The following is a 25143-nucleotide window of genomic DNA, read 5'->3' as shown; positions in this document are numbered from 1 at the left end:
TTATTAAGAACCTAATGATCATTTAATCACATTTCGAGTTGAAAAAATATATTTTAGCTATGGAATCTCCGCCATCATGTGCGGCATCTTACCCGCAATTTTGATGCAGCATCTATCCCAATTGTAGGGGAGAGATGCCGCACGACGACATTTTCCTCTGAAATTATGGATGACTGAACTCATGATCAGAATGCTGTCTAAAAGTCCCAGCTATTCAACCGAAACATGATTTACCAAAAAAATCGAATAATTTAAAAAAAACGAAATTTTAATGTGATACTGAAAAATTTTCGGCGCTCCGTGATGCAACTGGACGCACATAATCATTAATAAAATCTTCGTGAGTTAATAATAAGAATTATTTTACATCTCCAGTGTTGTATTTCTTCGAAAGACAATTTCATAATAATATATTACTCTACAAAAGTGACCCCATATACGAGATATAGAGAGTTCGGCATATCTCCTGACGCGGAATCTTTCCCGAAATTACTATATATCAAACATGTAACTACCCGCGATACTTGTCTAACTGGCCAGTAACCAAACTGTTGTTCTATGCTCCCCTGGTTTATTTTCTTTTATCAATTATACTATTATACTATTATACTATTATACAATTTCAGCATGTAACTATCCAGAGTTACAGACACTTTAAAAAACTCATGTAAATTTTGGTCTCCTTATCCTGACATGTACGAGCATCCAAAATAATGTAGTGGCACAGTGGTTTTTAATTTTACATGCCGTTGAACCACTTTTTTACTTTACAATGTGAATTACGTAACCGATCAAATGCACATTTTGGGTGAGAAGTTTTCACAAGTAATCATAACGGGGATAACGTTATAATGAGCAAAGCAGTACAAAGCAATCGAATAATAACACTGATTTTTAAGTAAATATTGTTATAAACTGGCTTATGAGCAAAAAACCTTTATCGTGCATACAAAGTGTAACCGATGCCATTGACTTATTTTAACTATAAATTTGAACTGTTTCTTGGAAATGTCCTAGGAAAAATCCTTAAAGTATAGCAAAGCCTTGGTGCTACGTTGCATTGCGGAACTTGTACAAGGCTTCTACTACAATCCTATTAGCAACTCAGAATCCATCCTGGCTGGTACTTAAACATACAATGTTTGGCTTATGAGGCCAACGGCTTACCCTCTGAACCGTCAAACCAAGGCCGCAAAAACTCCTTCTAAATAATATTGTTTTTTCATCCAGTCAAACATAGTATTACCCAACTACTTGACGTATAAAGTTCGATAAAATTCTAAACATACAGAGCGATTCTACTTTTTGTTCGTGAATAAATGCTTATTGTTTACGGTTCAAGCGATAAATGAATAAATCAAATTTTATGAATGTTTTTTGGCGATCATGCTGATACCTTCAGGAGTCACGTCAATTTTTTGTGAGTTGTTGTTGTTGGTTCGAATCACAGAAAATGGTCAGCCGGCAAACTTAATGTGATCGAAAATCAGCTGAATCATGCTTCCCAATGAATTAAGGCACTTGACTTTGTGACTGCAAAATGATAAGATCAGGGTTAACTGCTGGTACTCTCGAGCTGATGGCTTTGATGTGACTTTCGAGCGCACAAAAACACAAAACAAGAATAATCTCCGCAAACGACTAAACAAAGCATGAGAGTAAACATCCCGACTAGAATTTCAAAAACCCCGGAACAGCATGCGGTCTCAGGCTGGCGCCAGAGCGATTTTTCAAGTAACCGCACATACAGAGAAGCGCGAGGTGTTTATTCGGGATCGTAAACACACGACTTATGTTTTCCTAGGATCTTACGGATGCTGTCGTACTACGCTGGCTTTTTATATGTGTAAGAAAAGGATCTTTTTAGTGCAGCAACCGGAGGTGGTCATTTTTATCGGGAAAGTGATGGACATAAGTTTTCTCCCTTCCCGGTGTCTCAGGTTGAAAACGCCGAGTTCTGTTTAGTTATTTTTTCGGAACATATGGATATACCTGTCGGTTTGCTTGTCGATTCAATGCTCACAGATGCTCATTTGAAGAGTGTATGAATGACGACGTAGCTAATACATAAATTGCAACACTTACCTTCCACACTTGGTGATGATCATTTCGGTGCCGATCTTGTGAAACTCCCGCCAAAGGTCCTTGTTCTGCAGCTTGATTTCCACGCCAGGCAGCGAGTACCTTGGCGGTAGGGCCATCGCATGCATCGGCGGCACCGGAACCGGCAGCATCGATGGGAAAGGATCTGCAGCATCATCATCATCATCATCATCATCGTGGTGATTATCGAAATAATGCGCGAGCATTAGCCATGCAATCGACATCAATTCAAACGTTGAAGTCGAAGAACATCAATCAGCGCACAATCAGTACGAAGCCAATCCAATGAAATCGCAGCAGCACCGACATCAGCAGCAGCCGTCCAGAGGTAATCATGGAAATTAGTCGAAATGATAGAAAAATAGAAAAATTGGGTAAGCACAGGTGAGTCGGATGATTAGAAAAAATTAATAAACGTAATTTGCTTTATTCAATTAACTTTCCTCCCAGCTCGGCTACAGTGACGGTACTGTTTTTGGAGTCACCAATCAGTTCGTGTGAAGTATGCCAGTGGTAAGCTATTCATTCAGAATATGAACCATGAAAAATTATATTTTATAGTAAATAAATGATAAGTTGTAACTATTATACTAGGTATCATGAACCAGTTCACGAATATATGAATATTTCATGATTTCGTGAACTATTTCACCTGCACGGATATTAGATCGTACCTAATATATTAGGGATAATGAACCATGAATATTAGTTACGCTCCAATATCCGTGCTTGTGAAATAGTTTCATCAAATCATGAAATATTATTCATGCATTCGTGAACTATTTCATGAGCACGGATATTACATGAACAATATTTTATGATTTCGTGACCTATTTCAAATGGTATTTTGTGACTATTATATTAGGTACCATAAACCGGTTCACGAATACATGAATAATATCTCATGATTTCGTGAACTATTTCACGAGCACGGATATTGGAGCGTAGGTAACATATTAGGAATCATGAACCAGTTCACGAATATATGGACTATATTTGATGATTTGTGAACCATTTCACGAGCACGAATATTGGATCGTGAATAATATATTGGGGATCATGAATTAGTACCCGAGGATTTAATGAATTCATGAAGAAAATTCCAAATTTCGTGAAACAGTTCACGAAAAAATAGCCAGAATATTTTGATTTTGTGAACTAATGTTTCTATATCTATGAAAAAATCACGAGTCAACCTATGGTTTTATGAATAATGTTCATAAAGTTGTGAACTAGTTCCCGTACTGAGAATTAATTAAGTAATTAACTTGGTGGACACCATGACTGAAGTTCACAACACACAAAATAGATCGTAAATCATGTACTTGGAATGAACTAGTTCACGAATCCATGAATAATATTCCATGCTTTTGTGAACCATTGACGAGCACGAATGGTCAGACGTGACTATTGTACTAGGAATCATAAAGCAGTTCACTAATAATAATTAATATTTTATGAACTCGTGAATTATTTCACGATTGCAAATTATTAGCCGTGACTATTATACTAGGTGTCATGAACCAGTTCACCAATGCATCAAAAATATTTCATGATTTTGTGAACTATTTCACGAGCACGAATGGTAAGTTGTGACCATTATGCTAGGATTCATGAACCAGTTCACGTATACATGAATATTTTATAATTTTGTGATTTATTTTCCGGGCACGCATGGCCAGTCGTAACTATTATAGTGGGAATCATGAACCAGTTCACGAATACAGGGATATTATTTCATGATTTTGTGAACTATTTCACGAGTACAATTTATTAGAAATCATGAATTAGTTCACGAGGATTGAATGAATTCGCGAAAGAAATTCCGAATATTCAGAATATTTTGATTCCTAAATCTATGAACAACTTCGTGATTGAATTTTTGGTTTTATGAATAATGTTCATAATGTTGTGAACTAGTTCTTGTACAGAAAATTGGTAATATTCGTAATGACTTGGCGGAATTGAAGTTCACAAATATTCCACAAATATTTCTACTAATAAAAGTGTTATGTGTGTGTTACTGAAGAGAAATTGAACATAATTATAAAACGCATGATTTTTGCTAATTGTCCTGTTTTCGTACCGTAGAAAGTTATTGTTCCAGAATTCATGGCACTTTCTTCACTACTTTGGGGAACAATTTTTTATCCATGTGCGAGTCAATGCCACCCGTAGATGAAAACGCTATGTATTTCGGTAGCGGCAGCGTTACCTCGCACACAGTTAAACCGTGTGCAATTTATCGTGCGCTCCCCACCACGCCGTGCGAATCGAAACCATGCATGTACACGAACGATATAGCCATTATGTTGCTCGTTTAATATGCGAGCAACGAAGGATTAAGGGGGGCGTCTGGCGTAAAGTGCTCAAACCGAAAGTAATTTTGTTTCATGAAGACATGGAAACAATGGACCCCTTGTGTAATGTTAAGATTATACATGCATTATGCACGAAAAAAAATATTTTCAGTCACGTAGAACCACATATACCAGCGTCCCAAAAATAGATGTCCAAACATTTCCACGTCGAGGAGCGCCACAGCGAACATGATAACTCTTGATGAAATTGTCCGAAATAGGAAATGTTATGAGATTTTTGAAACTTGGGTTGTATTTACCCAATCAACCAACAAAATATAAAACAGTTTGAATTTCGAAAAATGACAATGGCATAGCATAAAAACCGACATAGCAAAAAACCGTGACCATAATTCGAAGTAAAATTTTCTCACTTTTCTTCAAAATACTGGGAGAAAATTCTTTTTATTCAGTTCTACGTGGTTGATCGACTGTCTGCACATATCATGCATTTTCATTATTGACAATTAAACGGAAAACCAATGCGCTTCTTATGTATTTTTACTCGAATACTGCTGTAAAATGAATGACATGTAATATTACACGAACGAAAGTATAAAATTGTATGCTGTTAGATGCTCCAATTGATTTTAACGTAATTTTCAATCAAATTTTTGATTCAATCGTTGTATGTTTACATTCGTATTGATTTACACGTCGTTTAAATTTCAGTATTTTTTGGTGTGTAACAAATAAGCGAACAAAAAACATCGATTTTTTTATCCGCTACCCCAGACGCCCCCCTTAAAACGGATACGCGGCACCTCCATTTGCAAATTACCTATTTTGATTGAGTCACTTCGGTGCGAGTTTGTGCTTATTCCAACGTTACCAAGAAACAAATAGCGCCTTGAGCTTATTGTACCGTCTGGACAGTACAGTGAATATGTTGTTCGTTTGAAGAGTGAGCATCGACTGACACCAGGCATTGCATTTATCGCTTATATGAGTAAATGCGTCCGGATAATTTGCTACTTCGACAGTAAAAACTCACATTTTCACACGAAAAGTTGTTGGCACTCACACAACTTTTCCGGATACAACGTGTTATTTCTCCGAATAAATAAAACCACCGGAAAATGAGCGAATGAGTTTATCACGGTATCCTTTTTGCGCTCGCTGCCTTGCTATCGCTATTCTAAAACACGAAAAAACGTACTTCTTTGCCGCTTTTCTTTGAAATTAAGTATATATTTTGACACTTTCATTGATTTTCACGAGATTAAAATATTATCCGGAAAATTATTCTCACGCTATTTGTGAAGACGGAAAATTTTTCGACTCATCTTATCTCGGAAAAGTTGGACATCGGGTAAGACGCTTCTCGCGTGAGTGAGAGAGAATTACTATGCCTGACTGACACCAAACGAGCACGCGTAACCTGTATAAATAACATTTCCGTATGTGATGAAACGCTTAGATGCTCTTTTTCGACGGCTCTGCCTGAAAAAGGCTTGCGAATTTTCCTAAGTCGTTTTCGAAAGATTCTCTAAGAATCCGTTTTTGCTTTATTTATAGTAGTTCTTGTGAAACTGAATAAAAAACATGTGCATATATTTACGATCAAATAGTGTGAAAATATTGCGGTTTCGTTCAGTAGAAAAAAAGTTACTCGCATTTAAAAACTGGAAAAATTTCTCAGCAGAAATTTTTGAAACGGGACCCCAGTATTGAAATGTTAGAAATATTCTAATTCAAAAATGTTGTCATTAAAGGGCGAACACGAAATTATTGCGACACCGAAAATGTCATGCCAATTTTCTTATAATGTTTAAAATTAAGCCAAAATTTTAGGGTAGTTTTATACATATATTTACTTCAAAAATCAAAAGAAAAGTTAATCGATGGAGCCTTGAGTGTAAAATTGAACGCAGTTTTCGCTTGATGCCCTCCATCAAAGTCTTTACAGTGTCATCCGGTACCAGTTTCTCAGTTTTTTCCATTTTCTTAACATGTCCTTCTCGTCTTTGACTGTCTTCTTGCTCTTCCGAAGTTCCCGCTTCATCATTTCCCAGTACTGCTCCACCGGGCGCAGCTCCGAACAGTTTGGCGGATTCATGTCCTTTGGAACAAAATGGACAGAATTGGCCTCATACCACTCCAGGACACTTTTAGAATAGTGACATGATGCCAAATCTAGCCAAAATAGCGGAGCTTCGTCGTGCTGCAGCAAGAACGGCAAAAGGCGCTTCTCGAGGCACTGAGATTTGTAGATCTCGCCATTTACTGTGCCCTTTGTCACGAAAGGCTCACTCCTCAGTCCACAAGAGCAGATGGCCTGCCAAATGAGATATTTGGAGGCGAACTTCGACATTTTCTTCTTCTTAAATTTGTCGTCCACATAGAACTTGCTCTTGCCGGTGAAAAACAAAATCGGCTTTTATACACGTTTCGTCGTCCATCACACAGCAGCCATATTTTGTCAGCATCTTCTCGTAGAGCTTTCGTGCCCGAGTTTTAGCCGTCGATTGTTGCCGCTCATCGCGGTTTGGGAAGATCTGTACCTTGTATGTATGTAGTCCATCGCTCTTCTTTGCATTCTGGACGTAGCTCTGCGACATGCCGATCTTTTTAGCCAAATCACGGCTTGAGACGTTGGGATTTGCTTTAATCATCCGCTTCACCTTTCCCTCCGTCTTTTTGTTTTCCGGTCCCGGTTTTCTTCCAGCTCCTTTGCCGTGGTCCAACATCAACCGCTCCAGGAACCGCTTCAACACTCTGGAGACGGTTGAATGGTGAATGTTCAACATTTTTCCGAACTGCCGGTGCAACAGGTTAGGAAATTCCAGGTGTTTGGAAAGAATTTGTTCTCTCGACTCGCGTTGGTTCACCTCCATTTTCGTTGAATCGAAAAACACGACTTCGAGTTTGACAGCATGTAAACAATACACATCAATGAGAAAGTGTGCAAAATTTGGTTGATTTTTATCCAATGGTAAAAAAGTTATGCCCTGTTGAATGTGTCGCAATAATTTCGTGTTCGCCCTTTACATTGAATTATTACAATTTCATTGCGGAATTTTGGACTTCTGCTTCAACAGACTCAAGTAATATCGTATATACATGACAATTCCAGAGCATTAACACTGAAAATCTAAATACTAAAAGTTAGCAAAGTCATGGGTGCGTTTCGACTTCGTCTCATCAGAAACAGACACTAACTTATCATCGGCTTGACGCTAAATCTCTAAACTGGGAACACACTTTGTGTTTCAATCGAACGAGTCATCAAACGTGATGTCTCGTTCGAGCAAAAGTTTTGTTTATGCCGATTTCACAATTTCACATAATAACCCTTAAACGGTATGCCATTTAGCATCATACCGAATTTTATTATATAAAGCCTCAACAAGAGGTATACATCGTATCCATTCAGAAAAATTGAGTACCAAAGAAAAACGAAATTCATGCATTTAAGGGATAAACGATGTATGTATGTAAATGTATAACCAAAAACAACTGAAGACCTACTTTTCTCATCACATGGCGCAAATAAAAAAAAACTGGCATCCCAGGACTGCGGAATCAAACGTGAACGCTTTGGGGGATAAAAGCAAAACCGAAAACTATATCATTAATTCGTTCTCGTTATAGGACGCTCGGCACTGGCGCCACATTCATATTCAGATTCTTGTGATGGGCTTCTCGTTTATTTGGTGGCTCGTTCATAGAAGCAAGAGATTTTACCGTTTTCGTTGTGGAAAGTTCTAAAATAACGTGCGAAAAAGAAGTTCTACACTTCTTCGGAATCAAGCTTGTATCATAAGAAACACTTCGGAGGGATTTGGCGCATGAGTGAGTGATATAGTTCTGCCTCCCGTAGTAAGAAGAGAGAGAGAGTGATATCGCTTACGAAAAGCCGTCACGACTGGAGTCGTGAATTTTGACGAAAAAAGGCAACAGATCCGACCAGCAATGATAAAAAACCCGAATGCTGAGATACTTGGTCGTCTTGGCACGCCCTAATCTCATTAATCATTCATCTTCTGGTCGAACGGGTAGTCGGGACCCGCGAAACTCCTTAGTAAAGAGGTGATGGGTCAGAAAAGCGGCGACAGCGATGAGGCCGAAATTTGGTCGTCCGCGAACATGTTCGCATTATCGTCAGATTGATTGAAAACAACCTTACAAAGGTATGAATGGGTGCTCGATCGGGAGGAGTGAAAAGTAAGAGTCGCTGGTTGGGCATTTCTCGTATCATCAAAAATATATCTTGATATTGCAGGTTGTTTTTTAGTCAATATTAAATGTAGAAAGCCACCCAAGAAGAACCCAGAGGCTCACGAAGGCTTCACTCTAAAGTTCATCAACTTGTCAAATATCCCTATCGCTCTAACGATCTTGTTATTTTGTATCACAAAACCTCACATAGAAAAGTCGAGACGAAAACGAAACGATCAGAAAAACATCTGAAACAAAGAAACAAAACGCCAACAAGCTCAAAAAAGCATAATTTGTTGAAATGTAAAAAAATAAACATAATTGAAAACACAAAATCATCATCCTCATCGCTGACTCCGAACGCGGCCGGGGCGCACAACCAATGGCAGCTGCCACACGCAAACAGACCCCATTTCGGGACGACACATCGGTTGCGGGTCCGAAAAAACGCGCCGTCCGCTGTACCGTTCCTCCTGCCCTGTAACTGTAGACACGGGGGTCCAGCGTGAAGAGTGTCATGCGCGGTTGTTTGTCAGTCAACGAGGTAAGCTTGTACAAACAATGAAACAAAAGAACGTGCCATCATCATCATCATCAGCAACATCGCTCCCCGAAGCATCAGTGTTCCGATTTGGATCTCGTTGGTTCACCTTGGTGGTCTCCCCAGTGCCAGGAGTTAGAGGTGGCCCTGGAAAATGGGATCCCGTCCTGATACGATGCTGATTGAAATTAGCACCCTATAAATAACTATAGGTGGTTTTTCCACTGTATGACGGCCTCCAACGGAAAATTAAATCACAAGCGATGAATATAGTCGCAGTGTTAGTATCTGAATTGATGTTAAATTTGAATTAAGGGGTTATATACATAGCTGTGGCGAAAATGTGCGCTAAGTTAGTGATTTTTTTTAAAGTTTAAATCAAATTTTAATTGAAAAGGCGATAGACAGTTCGTTGGTAGCACTATCGAAGATAAAAAAACAAGCTGAATTAAAAAAAATATTCAAGGTTGTCTGAGTTATGACCCCAAGCATATCGTGGTGTACTTGAACGGTTTCCCGATAAAAAAAATTCTTACAAGAAACAAAAAAAAATGAGTTTTGTGATGTACAAAATTTTAAACAAAAATCCATTGTAAAGAATCAAAAAAATTTTGATGAAAAAGGAACCATTCAAGTAACCGAGTATGTAAATACAAACAGTCAAAAAAATTATAGAAATCGGATGAATAGTTTTTGAGATATCACGTTCGCCACAACGGTACTTTTCAAAAAACTTCATTCCGAGATAATTGCGTTTAAAGTTTTTTGTCAACTTAGTTCGTGGAAGAACCAGAAGCCGTGTGGTGTCCGGCGGGCTGAAATCTTTTTGCACTATTTCAACCAAGAATAGAACCTCTGGGAACTGCTCCCATGTCGTAAGAGGCGACTAACAACATGCTAGGAGTTCCTAGGCCGAGGTTTTGTTCCGTACCGAAGACTTAATCTGGACGGACCTTAAGGTTTTCCATATTACCCTCTTTCCAGTCTGTATTTAGTGAATCACTGACATATACCTTTTCTGATTCGCCTTTCTTGATTGTGTACCAACGTTTTAAGTTTCTTCTGGCGGTTGTATATTAGCCGTAAATGACGAAATCTAATTCTACACTAAGTAACAGAATATATTAATATACCGGCACTTCCACGCCAAGGTTTAACTTCCAAAGCTTTGGCTTAAAAACCGTTTTTAAGAAATTTATTGAATTGGCCTAAGATGGAGCTGTCGAATTTCACAAAAAGCTTTTTATGTTGCAAGTGATCTGTAGTTGTGTTAAATTAGGTATTTTTCTATTATATTTGGAACCGTCTACCGACAAATCTACATTTACGAATACCTCCAAAAGTGACTTCTTGAGGTCTCATGAAGGCCCGACACTAGCTTTATGATACTTTTGCTTTTCTAAACAGTAATAAAAATCTCAACATTCAAGAACTTCACTTTGTCAGAAAATGTAGGGCCATCGGAAGCTAAAACTTCGTAAAATCGCACTCCTGGTCCTTTTTTCAGTGCAGTACTCTACGTCACTCGTTCAAATTTGCACCGCTCTTATGGTAGTCGGTATTTGCTAGTATTACTGTTCTCCCATCCATTCTGGTAGTCAAACGGTGGGATAGCAAAATTCTTACAAGTTTAAGTCTATTGATGACATTTGGTCCTTAGACCGCAGAATGAGAGGGTGCGAACAGAATGAGAGGGTGCGAACAGATCTAGTCGAGAAAACATTGCCGTAAAAATGAATAGTTGATCGGAAATTAGCCCCAATACGACTAATCTGACTAGTATCTATGAACACGGCTCAATACGTATTGAAAATTCGCCGCGTCTGTTTTTATGAACCTAATTTAAAGCTCCGTTATTGCTAACAAGCCCGTGCATCAGATTAACAATCCTTTATATTTCCCTTCAGTGTTCGGTATTATCGCTCGTATACTTGTATTCCACAAACAATCCGATATGGAAAATAAGAAATACTTTCCTTGATTTATAACATCTCGCGCTATTTTTGCCAGTATAATATGCTGTCACTTGGTAGTTTTCAAGCCAATAAATATATCGTAGAGAAGAAGTAGCGAGTTCTGTCCAAATACTGTTGCAATAAATAGTGATCCGGCCCATTACGCAGATAAGATTAGCTTTTCCAGGCAATACTCCCACGATCGGCTGTGTGGAGTTCAAATTGTTTTTGTTTAGGGAACATAGTATACTCTCGGTAGCCGGCTGCCCAGAGTTTAAAAATAACCAAAAACTAAACAAGATCATCTCTTTTTCGAGTGATCGTGCACTCGAAGACTAACTAAACAACTACCTAATAAAATATGCTTTACAGGTCGCATCGTTTGCTTGGAGCGAATCCTAGACCTGATACCCTTCCAAACCACCAACTCCGCGACACCTATGGAAGAGTCTGATGAATCGTCGTCCTTCCGTTAAGTAGGTGGAGCATCAACACTTCCTGTCTACCTTATCCTTTATCCTTCCCCGTGAACGATGGAGATGGGGGCGGCCGGCAATGATGGCTATCATGCTGTTGAGGTTTTAATATGGGTCGGATTGGTATGAATTCCTACTTACCACTTCCTAAGCAACTCTTATTAGATAATCAGCAGTCAAACATGATGAAGTCAGTGTGCAATCCGCCAAAATCATCGTCACAACGCAACGCAACGCAACGCAACGCAACTTAGTTCGTGGAAGAACCAGCGCGCTGCAAACAACTGTAATTTGAAATCTAGTGCTCGGATCGGGCTGAAATTTCCAACTTTGTATATAACCCCTTAACTGAATGGAATTTAAAGGACGATTCAAGATTCTTAAGATCTCCGCTTTTCCAAAATGTTGGATTTTGTTGTTAAATTTTGATTTGAAAATTTGAACATTCAAAAATGTATGCCTTTTGAAACCCTTTTCAATTATAGCTGTTTCCTAAAAATGTAGAATAATTATTAAGTATATGATTGATTAAAAAAATTATGATTATACTACCGAAAAAAATTAGGTTTAAAAATTTGAATGGCCCACCGATTCGTAGTCCCACCAGGAGTGTCTGGTCCACCTTTGTGCCAAATCGAGCAAGTCTAGATACCAGACCAACGCCCTTGAAATTTGTAAGGGATTTTTCGACAATATGTCCAAATGTCCACATTTTACTACTAGGTGCCCCTCTAGGAAACTGAACGCCACTAGAAATAATATTCTACTGCTTGCAACCTAATCGAAAACTGCTGATCGACATCAGATTACCCGGAGAATTCATAAAACTTTTAACGATGCACAGAGGAGTAACTGGGGCCGAATACTGGCCAAAATTATTTACTGCTGCTATTGCTGCAATTATCCCTTAATATGAACTAAAATTAGATAAAAGAAAGGTTTTTGGAAGAATTTGACATCTATCCCCCTACCAGTGCAAAGGTCAATTTTCTATATCCTCTCGAATACTAGTAATATCGAGGAGATCTTTGTGAACACATTTGTTTTTCTAGTTGCATAAGCAGTGGAGGTGGATGTGTAAGGAGTGCGAAAATCCCACGAACGAACGACTCCGCAGCTTAATTTGGTATGCTTTGTGATATAGTGGTGGTTTAGGGATGATGGAGTTGAGAGAGGGCTGGATGGAGTAGTGGTCTGAGGGGTGATTTAAGGGGAATTTTAAGAGATGGGAGTAAACAGTAGAGGGGTGTAACCATTATCCGTATACCCTCAACTACGCCCCTGTTAAAATCAAGAAACCTTATCCCAGTCAAAAAAATTAGGTCGGGATTAGGTTGACAGTTTTCAGAGTGATATATGAGAAAGGCAAAAATGTGCCAAAATCCAAAAAAAGTGAATTTTCGTCATTTTTTTTCGAGTTTCATGCATCTTAACTACATTTGATATCAAAAATAAAAAATCTATTTTTAATTTTTATATAGGAAATTTCTGCGTGGCCGCACTCTTAAACCCATAATTCCGGAACAAGAATTCCGATCGATACGAAATTCAATAGCAGCCGATGGGAAGGTTTCACCTTTCATTTGAGACTAAGTTTGAGCAAATCGGTCCAGCCATCTCTGAGAAAAATGAGTGACATTTTTGACACATACGCACATACATACAGACGTTTTTCCGATCTCGACGAACTGAGTCGAATGGGATATGACACTCGGCCCTCCGTTGACGGTTTTCAGAATGATTGCATAACCCAGGCACATAGCTAGAGGAGGGCTAGGGGGCTAAAGCCCTCCCCCCCGAAAAGTTTTTAAAATAAATTTCAAAAACATTATTATCAGCGACTTTAGCTTGTAGCTCGTTTGGTTTGAGATAAAGTTAGAAGATTTCTGTTTCCAACAACCAAAATCAATGGTCACGAAATTCAGAGTGGTTTATGCTTCTGTCCCAGCCGCACAGTGGCACCAGTTCATACAAAGTTGTGACAAAATTATAAAAATTGGTCTATGTGCCTAAAAATTGGGGTTTTAACTAATTATGGGTCGCTGAATCCATTTCTGCTATCAGTTTTGAAAATTCATATTTCTATTTTTCGACTTCTTTGATGTAAACACATTTGAAAGTGTTTTGTTCGTTAAAGGGTTAATATATACGTTAATTACAGTAGCCAATCACATCGAATAGCAGAAATGGTTGACGAAACTAGTAAAAATCACCAATTTTTCAGTAATATTATGTTGTTTAGGCAACCAGTTTGTAAGGAGACTTATGAGCTACAGGGCGTCTCCATATGGATATTTTCAAAAACATAGATATAGTAACTTCGGCGCAAAAATGCGCAAGATGAGTCCTGTATATCTTGAAACTACGCTATAAATAAATTGAATTTCTTAATTCAATTTTCTTGGTGCAGAACAGACGTTAATCATTTCTACGCAAAAAAATCACATCTATAGTTTAGCATATTCATTATACTTTCCAAAGAACTTCAAATAATTGCAATCGGCCGTGTACTTCTTGAGATATCGCCATTTGAAGTTATATGGTACTAACAAATTTAATGAATTGAATTGAACAGAAATCCTCGGCATCACTTGCTTCAACATGTTAAAAATTCATTTTTCATCCGATTATTGTAAAATTGTGAAGCGAACGACAAATAAAGTTGCTTTTATATTGTGTCCCTTGTCCGAAGAACAAAGGAAACTTCTACTATACTATGCCCTAGTAATCTATGGAGATGAGTGAGTCGCAGAAGCAAGAAGTGGTGCACCGGCCAAATGCTGTGATTAGTGGTGATTCGCATAAGACCGAGTATTTGTGATGAGGAATATTTTCTGAAGGTGAAAATGGAGGCTACACTTACGATATCCACCTTTATTGAGTTCTACCACCTCAGGTATTCTGCGCTCATAGCGTTCAACATATTAGATCAGGCGAAATCATTGATTTTAAATGATTTAAAGCCATTAAATTTTAATGGTTGTGTGTGATAATGCTGTAATTAAGATCTTCATATAAATAGACGGTGAGAGAATCAATGTTCGGTTACAAGATAGGATACCGCTTACTTGCAAATGCATATCACATATGGGAGAAATGCAGTACAAAACATAATGCGATAGTACAATTACACATAGTAGTCTTTGCACATATCAAAGGCAAATTAGTACGTTCCAGTTCTGTGAAAGAACGTACCACTACGATTTATTTACCGCTGAACACAAACAATTACCAAATATGTGGCACATGTTCAGGTAATATTGACAACGGAAAAAGGTTCGTCAATATCTCAAAATCTACAGCCAGCACAATCATTGAGGAGATTCACAATCATAAAGGCAACAAGCAAGCATGTTTGCGAACATAAAGGCAGCAATCACGATTATGACACGGAAGTGTTCAATAGCGAGATAGATATGAACGACCCCCTATACGCAGTTGGTGAGGAAAAAATATTTCCCTGCTTCGTAAACAGGTATCTACGTGCAATTGTTAAGAGCTTGCGAGAGATCTGTTGGACAACCAGTAAAATTCATTTTATTATTTTTATTGTTGGAAATAGAGATAACTAGATAACAGAACCACTGTTTCGATTGGCTAAAGCATTGAACCGAGTTCACTTATGAATTATTTAAAAAAATAGTATAAGAAGTTTAATGGACGGCTGAGTACTAAAACGCTCCAAAAGTGAACGCATCATCGCAAGTGATTGTCCCGTTTAACAAAACTCAGATGTAATACTCGATATTGGCAACTCTATTTTAAATTTAAATGACAGGTTTTTGAATTGTACCCAATTTGAATTACTGTGTTAGATCTGGGCACTCTGTACTCTTAGCATAAATACTAGCCATCACATTCAAGCGTACTATGCAAAAAAAATAATTTACTGAGAACGATATAGCTGAGGCGACAGTTTTTGCTTTCGCGTCATTTTAACGCATCATCATTTTCTTACTTAATTTCACTTTCATGCGAGGAATTCGTTCCGTTCATGCGAGTTCGCTACACTGTTGCGACTAAAATGTTGTGACTGGTTGAATCTATTAGTCCAACAATTTCGATATTATGTCTTCAGTATATAGCAGTCTCACGATCTGTTTTTTATTCGTTTTGGACTAAAATGAGAGATAATCAGAAATCACGGAGGAGGAAAAAAGAATCAGCTAATCTAAGAAGCCTCAAGAGCACCTCTTCTATTTTTTCTGTGCAATCAGAACGAGCACTTTCGGCATTTCGCTCTGATCCTCTCAATTCGGTTTGAATAAAACGGCATTTTCGAAAACACATTACGTCTTCGTTATCCGCACAACATTCAACGTTAGGTGGAACAATGTTGATTGAAATTGTTTCCTAAATTTTGGTAAAACAAACCTGTAATCAAAAAGCATTACAGCTTTCTTCAAGAAGTCATGCATCTCTTCCAATCTTGATTATGATTTTGAAAAACTTGAGCTAATTAAAAACGAACCAATTACTGAACAGATTGTTTGAATTGACTTAGAAAGTGTAACTGCAAGCATCTTCGCATCACGAAAACTGCCGCTGACAAAAAATTTTGCAAAACATAGAAATCTGAAAGAAAGTCTCTTCGGTACAGGAGAAGCAAGTGCGAAGTGTTTTCTTTGATTTGTCAGAAGCAAGCGTGATGCTAAAAATATTTAGCTCACCCATATTTATAGTTTCGAGTAATTCTAGTAGTGTCATCAATGTTACATTCAGTGCTTCGAAATTTCAAAATCGGTTAACTATTTCTGATTATCGAAACTGACATTCAGATTCAACGTCTCGTTCATTCATTAACTTTCCAAATTCTAAATTTCATGCAGAATCGAATGTTTGAGTTCATGCAGAATCGAATGTTTGAGGAAATACAAATTCCTTCACCAACCAAAGCTTGTCATTATGTGGACAGTTCGAGCATTAGTGAGCTGCGTAATCTATGTCTAGTCCATTTTCGCTCAATAATCCCTCTCAGAGCTAGCATAGAAACAAAATTCAGTTTGCTTCTGAAACCGAACATATGCGAACCCGAATGCATTATGTCGGGAGAATAAATGATGAGGGAAACGAACCAAACATTTCATTCATCGCGGCGGGCAGGAATTGAATTTCGGTTCTCTTTCAAGTTCACGCAGGGATGTCAATTTTTTCATCTCTGGTTATATTTAACAAAATTTACGTAAATTGCAACAGTAATCAGGGGATTTCCTTTCGAGTAGTGAACAGTCCTATAGTAGATAAAATTCCGGCTAGTTTAGAAAAAATTAATTTATTGAAACATCTCTTTTTTGTATTGTCCAAAATCCATGAATTCCAAAATAAAACCTGTAAGCTTCGTGTGCTCAAATATAATATTTGCTTATTCTAGGTAAATACAGCTATAGTTCTTATTAATGCTTTGTAGAGAAATCAGTAGTATTTTTTGTAATGCAATAACCATCTTAAAGCAGTTGTTCTTTAGCGCTGATGCACGCAATATGCCTGATGATGTTTGCAATACCGTCAAACCCCTCAACCTTGAGGAGGGTATTAAATAATTTCATTTGTTCGGCCATAATGAAATACTTAACCTATAGGTTGTTTACCTTATGTCGTTTTCGTTTTAGACAGTACACTACACTGGTGAAGTCGGTGCTACACTCATTCAAACTTGGGTATAATCAGTACTATCTCTTTTTTTGCACTACACCGGTGTAGCCCCAAGAAAAAATCGAAAACGCTTGCAAGTTGAATTCAATTTGTTAGAATCATCGGTAGTGAACTAAAAGGACCTTCTCACCATGTACCACGAACTAACAAATGCAAAACAAACTTTCCAAAAAGATGTTTTTTCAATGAAAAGGATGATTTTTATACACCGCCCGATTGCTAACATTGATTTTTTCAAGCGTCATACAAAAATAAGAACACATATTTGAGAATAGTATACAAAAGGTTTAATTTTATTATCAATAGAGTGTACAAATTTACTATTTTCAAAGGGGTAGTTCGAATTTTGTAACAAAAGGCTACGACGGGAACGGGTTGCAAAAATCATCGTCGATTATTGGCTATGCAATTTGTGTATGTCCCCTGAGATACATTCAGTTATTTATACATAAATGATCCAGACATACACATATTTGCTCGGATCAGCTTTGACATGCTCAAGTTGTTTGATCTAAAAAAGAGTAAAATTGACAACCATTCTTAAATAACGCCGACCAGCAGTATTTCGTTACTGTTGTGCTATCTTATGACAAACGACATTTGGGGTAAACTGAGTTAGATATGCCACATTACTTGTTTAAAAAATCTCAACAAAGTTGTGTTTACAGAATTTCGACATTCTGCTTGGTTGCAGAGATATAGCGAGAAACGTGCTGAGAAATTTTTAATTTTTTGCTTCAAATGACTGTGTCTGGAGATTGGCTCAAATTATCTTGATGTATAAGATATTTTTATATGTAAAACTATCTGAGAAACACAATGGCATAATCATTTTCAAAACAAAAATGCTCGAATTGTAAGAAAAATGCAAATTTAGTTTTTAACTGAAAATATAGCATATTTGGCAACACTCTAAGCAAAAATAAATATTTTTTCTAGATTCCCTAACTCATTTCCTTCCAAATGCATCTCACTGATTACTTATAGACTAAATGAAGATATGAATAAAAGGTAATGATTGATGATTTTTTTCCATGGAAAATTTTCTATGCACGATTATGACACGTCATACAAATTTTGTCATCAATGCACACCTATGACACGTGAGAGTGCGCTTTTTGTTTACATTTATAGTAAAAACTCACAACATAGTCAACCGATCTTCGAAATATTTGAGATATTAATACAGAATAGATAGAAGCATCAATTGTCTTCTATGGATTGTTTATACCATTTATAAGATCTTTAATCTATGGTATATTCAATCTCAAACTTTTAAAATTGTTTTTCTCGAAATGTGCAAAATGGCGCTTGTTCTGAGATAGCACAACAGCGACGATTTGTCTTTATAGCCAATGAAGTTTTAGTCTACCGCGCAGATTTTCAAATACCTACTAAAAATCATCAAACACCAATCCCAAACAGGCAAACCATGTAATTTTTCGCTCACGTGCACGTGGCAAAGACGGTCAAATACTGACCCATTTCTCAGAAGATTACACTCGAAGTAAATGCTGAAGCGATTACGGCGACCAACCGGTAGCGTTACAATCGGTCAACAACGGTATCGTCAACCGAACACACAAACGGGAGAAAGAAAACGTGGACTGCCCCAACACGAGACGACCCCGGTCAGCTTGGGTTGTTAATTATGCGACCATAGTTTTAAAAACCGCTTTTTCTGCTGTAATTACTCACGTTTGCAACATTAGCTGAACGTGTTTTTTGGAGCTTTTTTGTTGTCGTCATGCTTTTGCCAATTGTTTCGCTGCCTGGCATCTTTCTTCCCGAGCGTAAGTGTGTAACACATTTCGTCAACTCTTTTCTCGCCGTAATGAGTGACGGGAGGAAATGAGATGTTTCTTTTAATTATCTACGGGAAATTGAAAGCCACGCTTGACATTCTAGCTGCGAGTTGTTGGGTTTGTTGTTCCTGCGGTGTGGGCAGTGTGATGAGAGTAATGAAGTGCCAAAATGTACCTCTAATGGTTTGTTAGTTTTTGGCACATGGTTGCGAACGTCGCCCCGACTCACGACACGAGAGGAGAAAATCGTCGACCTGATGTTAATGTGCCAAATTGTTTGGTCCATTGGCGCTATTAGCAGTTACGTAACGGCTGACTGACCATTGTTTTTCTGTGTATGCATTTCATGCTAAATCTGAATAAAAATCTCATCAATCACATCAGAACATGTGAAATTAATCATAAAACAAGGAAAATCAAACTGAAACCCGCATCAATACGAATCTTGGCGTCACTCAGTCAATTTGATCAAGATCTTCAGCCGGGAAAATTTGTTCAGACACATCAGAATTGACATTTCAACCTGTTAAAATTCTCTCTAGACACCCAACGCTCCCATGATCATCACCTTTCGTCCCGCATTCCTTTCGAAAAACAAAATTAATTATTCCACACCCCATGGCTGTTTGTTTAATCTACTGATCCCTGACCGTCCTCATCCCACCAAATCATCCCTTATGGTACAAGGAATAGATCAACCATATGCAGTATGCGCATAGAGAACCAATTTCCAAATTTTTACCGAACCCATCAGCCATTAATCATCCCCTGCGGCGAGGATCATCATCGTCAAAAAAGGGGCCCAACATCGAAAAACCAACAGATGAAAGATTGAGGTGGAACTAATTTCCTAAAACAAACAGGATCCCATGCTCGTTCAGTGATGATGTGGGAAGCTCCTCTTCTTCGTCCGTCGATTGAGGATGCGTTGCTCATCTGTCGTTTCGTTCGTCATTGATTGCGGCGAAAAGCTGACAAAACCACACAAGAAGTTGATGATTTTGAACGGGAATATCATTGCTTTCCGTTAGCTAACGTCAAATTACCTGGCTAGAGATACTCCCATCGTACCGTCATAGAGACCGAACCAACTATTTCCGATTGATGTTGGTCTGTAAACCTAAAATCAGTGTCATGCCGACAATCTATTAAAAATTACCTGGAATGAATAACAATCACAAACACTAGATTTTACCGCTTGCAGGTATGTTTTGTTATTACAATAGCATACGCATACTTTGGCCAATATTAAGCTATTCAAAATCCCACATTAGCTTTTTCATTGGTGTGATTTGTAACGACAACAACCCAATTCTACATTACTGCAAAGACGTAGGCACCCAAGACAGTGATACCTTGCATAAAGTTATACCAGGGCAAGTTGAAACAGATTTTTCTAAGTTGAAATTTGAACCTCTCTAATGAAATCATAAAATAAACAATTTCCAATCTGCTAGCGGAGTTCATTTGCTCATTCTTTTTGTTATTGATAAAAATTTACATTCATATGTCTACTTAATAAATATAGTCAACGAAATCATTTTGACTCAAGAGCAATTTTTTAAAAGGATGTATGGACATGTCAAATTTTCGAAGAAAAATTGTTCGATTACTGTTTTTTACAGCAAAACTATCTGAGAACGAGTTACAGGGAAATAACACTCCTGCACGAATAAAAATATTCACTGGAAAAAATTCTGTGTCATTTATCACAAAAACAAAAAAAAATATGTTAAAAGTTTAAATTGCTAAGAAATCCTTTTTTAATAATATGTTAAACTTTGTCAACAAGAATCTAAAGAGAAAAGTTATCTTTTGAATGTAATTTCATGATGGAGAACTTATCAGTAAAAAAGTTTCTCTAACGATAACTTTATACATGATTCTTTAAATTTAATATTAATTGACAGATCAATTTGTAATATTAATACAAAATATAATTTAAAGCGCCATTTCAAATCAAAATATATTCATTTTTTCCTAACAGCGATAGTATTCGTGATATATGCACACCAAAAAATAATGAAATTCAAACGACATGTAAATCAATACGAATGTAAACATGCAAAACAAAAATTTGATTGAAAATTAAGTGGAATTCGATGCACTCAATGAGACCATCAGAAAGCATATGATTTTAAATTTTCGTGCGTGTAATATTAGATGTCATTTATTTTACAGCAATATGGGATTAAAAATACATTTAAGAGCATTGGTTTGCCGGTTAATAAAACTGTAATTTCTAATCAACGTGTAAAATTACAATAAATATCGCTGAAAAAAGCACGACAAGTTGTGTGTATTTGTGTTAGAACTTAATTTTAAATTTATATTCATGCTCCAAATATGTGCATGAAAATAAATTTAAAATCACAAAATATTTTTTCTGTGTAGATTTAATCGAAAACTATCAACAATCAAATATTTATCGTTTTAAAGACGTAAGAAAACGTTTTAGTTAGTTATGGAACTAGCGTTTCGACTTCGTCTCATTAGAATCCGACACTAACTTAGTTAACGGATTGACGCTAGCTCAAAAAAAAAACGGAGACACAATTTGTGTTCCTGAGCAAATCCCTAGTCAAGCGTAATACCCCGCAAGAAAACCCTTTAACCCTCAAAAAGGTAAGGGGTTTCACAGGCCCAGCTAGTTACAGTTCTCTAGTTTCAATGAACTTGTAATACAAATGATCAGGCGTTTTCGGGCTTTCGATTCTCTTCTTCGACAAAAAAGAGGTGTTTTACGTCATTGGGTCTTAGGAGCGATGCTTCTGGAAGTCACAATTTTAGCTTGCCTTTTTGAGGGTTAAGCTGATGAGAAAAAATGAAATCGAAACATTTGGTTTGCCTTAGCAGGCTATATGGAGGACAATGTTGGTAAAGACTATTTTCCTCCATTAGGAAAAAATTGTTTGAACCCATCTTTACCACAAAACCTATAAGTAAATTGTTTATGGATTTTTTTACCAAAATTGTCCTCCACTAAAGAGAAATATAGCATAATTTGGGCGAATGACCTAATGGTTAAAATACAAATAAACAAAATACAAATATAGCATAGTGAAACTTTTTGGTGAATTTCGAGCACGGAGAAAAAAAATTCCAAACAACTTTTAACATATGTTTATAATTCATACTATTTACAGTCCAAAATACAATTTTCTTACTAAATATGATTTTATGTACCATTTCATATCGAAATTATCATAACAAAAAAATTAAAAAATGTAGTAGTTTTCGAGATATCTAAATTCTTGTTTTAACAAAGCAATTAGTAACAAGTTAATAGCATTTCTCTATCAACAAGAAAAGGTTTTTCAAAATGCTCATAAAAATTGTTTTTGACATTATTTTTTTATTTTGATTATAGAGGTTTTAATCTTAGGGTCATTCGCCTCTTTTCGGGCTAGAGAGATTTCTTTTGGAAAAATCTCTAACCTTTTGACATTAAGGCGATATTGTTTAAACCATTTAAAAGCTACACGAAAACAAGTAAAAAATATGATTCAACAATTTAGTTAAAACATCAGACTCAATGATTCAATTATATTTGGGTTGTTCTAAATGGTTTAAATTATCGACTTGATGTCAAAGGAAAAGCTACAGAAAATATCATGAGCATTTTGAAAAACCTATCGTTGTTATAAGAAAAACGCGAATAACTTATGAAAAGATCGTAATAAAACACAAAAATAATTGTTTTTTTGTTAAAACAGATAATAAAAATATCTAGAAAACAACTACATTTTTTATTTTTTTGTTGTGGGCATTTTGATTTGAAATAGTATTTAAAATCATATTCAACGAGAAATTATTTATTTTTGACTCCAAAAAGTATAAATTACGATAATATGTTAACATTTGTTGTTAGAATAACATTTCTAATAAAAGTTTCTCCATGAGCTTGAGCTTGAGCTGGTGCGACCACCCCTGACTGCTACTCCGTTATCGATCTGGACTAGCTGAAGTTGCACAGTGAATCAGTAGATAATTATGCTAGGGAGCAGCGTGTTTACGTGTTTATTGATCAATACCGGCGCCGTCCAGGCCCAAACGTAGATCGCGGAAGGAAAGGGAAGGAATGTTTATCCCGATACTTGCTTTTGCTAGAGGCCGTATATACTACTGCGCATTCCACAAGGAGGAGGATATTTATTAGTAGGGGAGACTGAGGAGACTTGATCCCCTTTTTTATTTTTCAGTCCAACTCCGTGTAATGATAAAAAACTATGTATTTTTTTGTAGTTTTATATTGTTTCTACGGATGACTAATAATCATACAAAAATTACATGGAAATATTATACTGGACATGAGCTATGAGCATTTCTGGAAAACAACAAAAAAATGGAAAATTCTTAGATTAGTGGAGACTCGATTCCTAATTTGGGGACACTTGATTCCTATATGAAAACGTGTTTAAAAGAGCATGTAGGGTAATAAGCCTATTTTTGCCCTGTTTCTACTATCATCCTACCCATCTGAAGCCTTTGGTTAGAGCAGCGTCTGCCATCTTTGCTCAACGCATTGACTCAAATGGTATTGCGATAATGGGGGTACTCGATTAGAGATTTTGCTGCGCTCAAACAGAAGATTTTCACCATTCTCAAGACCATTTTGTTATTATATTGGCTCTTAATAAGAGGCGAATGACCTTAACGTTAAAACCTCTATAATCGAAATAAAAAATGGACCTTAATAACAAATCAAAGAAGCTGAAATAATAAAATTATTGTCGTAATAATGTGGTACCCTTCTTAATAGGGCAAAAACGGGTACATTACCCCATTCAATTTTATAAATGGATTGTAGTATTGATTAAATTGTTATGATTAGATATTGTTATTTTTGTTACTACATATTACGCATCTCTCACCTGATTTTTTTTACGAATTCCCCAAATCTCCGTGCAATTATTTGAAAGCTGTCTTTATTACGGTTGAGGAACGTCAAATGTGGGATGAATGGTTGCTACGTATACTGTAGTAAACAATTACAGTTATGTTTCTTTACGATGAAGCGTTTTTTTGACATTTTTTTATGACAACAATGACTTCAATTGTTCTGGTGTGAATTTGGTTATTTTCAGTGGTGTGTATGAAGTATGGCGAAGGGGATCAAATCTCCACGAATTTAAAGGGATCAAGTGAACCCATAGCATCTATTTCAGCAAACTTTAGTAAAAATATAGTTGAACAAAAGAATCAGCTCAATCATAACGTATTCATATAATTGACATTCTCCTGTAATTCTGTAGGCAAAAGTAGAGTATGTAGTGGGTGATTTTATCAACTTTATAAAAGTTTGAAAATTTGAAAAATAAATCTTCTTCAGTTCTTCTGAGACTTTTTTTTAAATCGGTAAAAATTCGGTTACACAAAAGTCCAATTTCTTTTTTCTGTGTTAATGAAATTTATGTTTAGATAAAACTACGCAACTTTATAGTATATTCGATTAAAGTATTCTGATCCGCCTTTGAGTTACAATGATGGGATCAAGTCTCCCCGGGGATCAAGTCTCCTCAGTCTCCCCTAAGTATAGAAATTGGATATTACTTCTTCTTTACCGACGTCAGAGAGGTGACTCTACTATCTGGACTAGAATATCGATCCATCATCTTATGGACAGGGGACCAACGGCTTTACTTCCCTTCTGAAAGAAGACGTGACCAGAGATTTTGTCACCTCAGAAAAATCTCAACGACCTCGGCTGGAATTGAATCCAGGCCAACTGGAGTGAATGAGTGGCTGTCACGCTTACCACCGGCGCCGTCCATTTCTAATAAAAGCTTCTCCATGATCCAAATACTCTAAACAAGTTTTTTTAACGTGTTTAAAACGATAAACATTTGATTGTTGATAGTTTATGAAGGAGAAACGCGAATAACTTTGTGAAAGAGCATTATTTCACCAAATAATTGTTTTTGATGGAGCAAAATTCCAAATCTCTCGACTTCTATCGCATTATGGAAAATTTTTGTTAAATGCATTTTGATTTAAAATAGCTTTTAAAATTACATTCTATAGGGGGAAGTGGGCCAATTCGGACCGCTGTAGTGCGCTGGCCAATTCGGACCCCCGGATGTTTCTCAG

General features: G+C 36.8%; 1 protein-coding gene across 1 annotated transcript in view; it reads right to left on the bottom strand.

Annotated features, from left to right (window-relative positions):
- Positions 1-25143, bottom strand: part of LOC131689565 (T-box transcription factor TBX6-like) — a 128805-nt gene that overhangs the window by 92231 nt on the left and 11431 nt on the right. Inside the window, exon 2 of the mRNA XM_058974754.1 lies at positions 2086-2248. Within this exon, the coding sequence (XP_058830737.1) occupies positions 2086-2248 (163 nt within the window). The remainder of the gene's footprint in view (positions 1-2085; positions 2249-25143) is intronic.

This window comes from Topomyia yanbarensis, chromosome 3 (genome assembly GCF_030247195.1).
Source record: "Topomyia yanbarensis strain Yona2022 chromosome 3, ASM3024719v1, whole genome shotgun sequence".
Classification (NCBI taxonomy): domain Eukaryota; kingdom Metazoa; phylum Arthropoda; class Insecta; order Diptera; family Culicidae; genus Topomyia; species Topomyia yanbarensis.
This window is presented reverse-complemented; position numbering and strand designations above follow the sequence as displayed.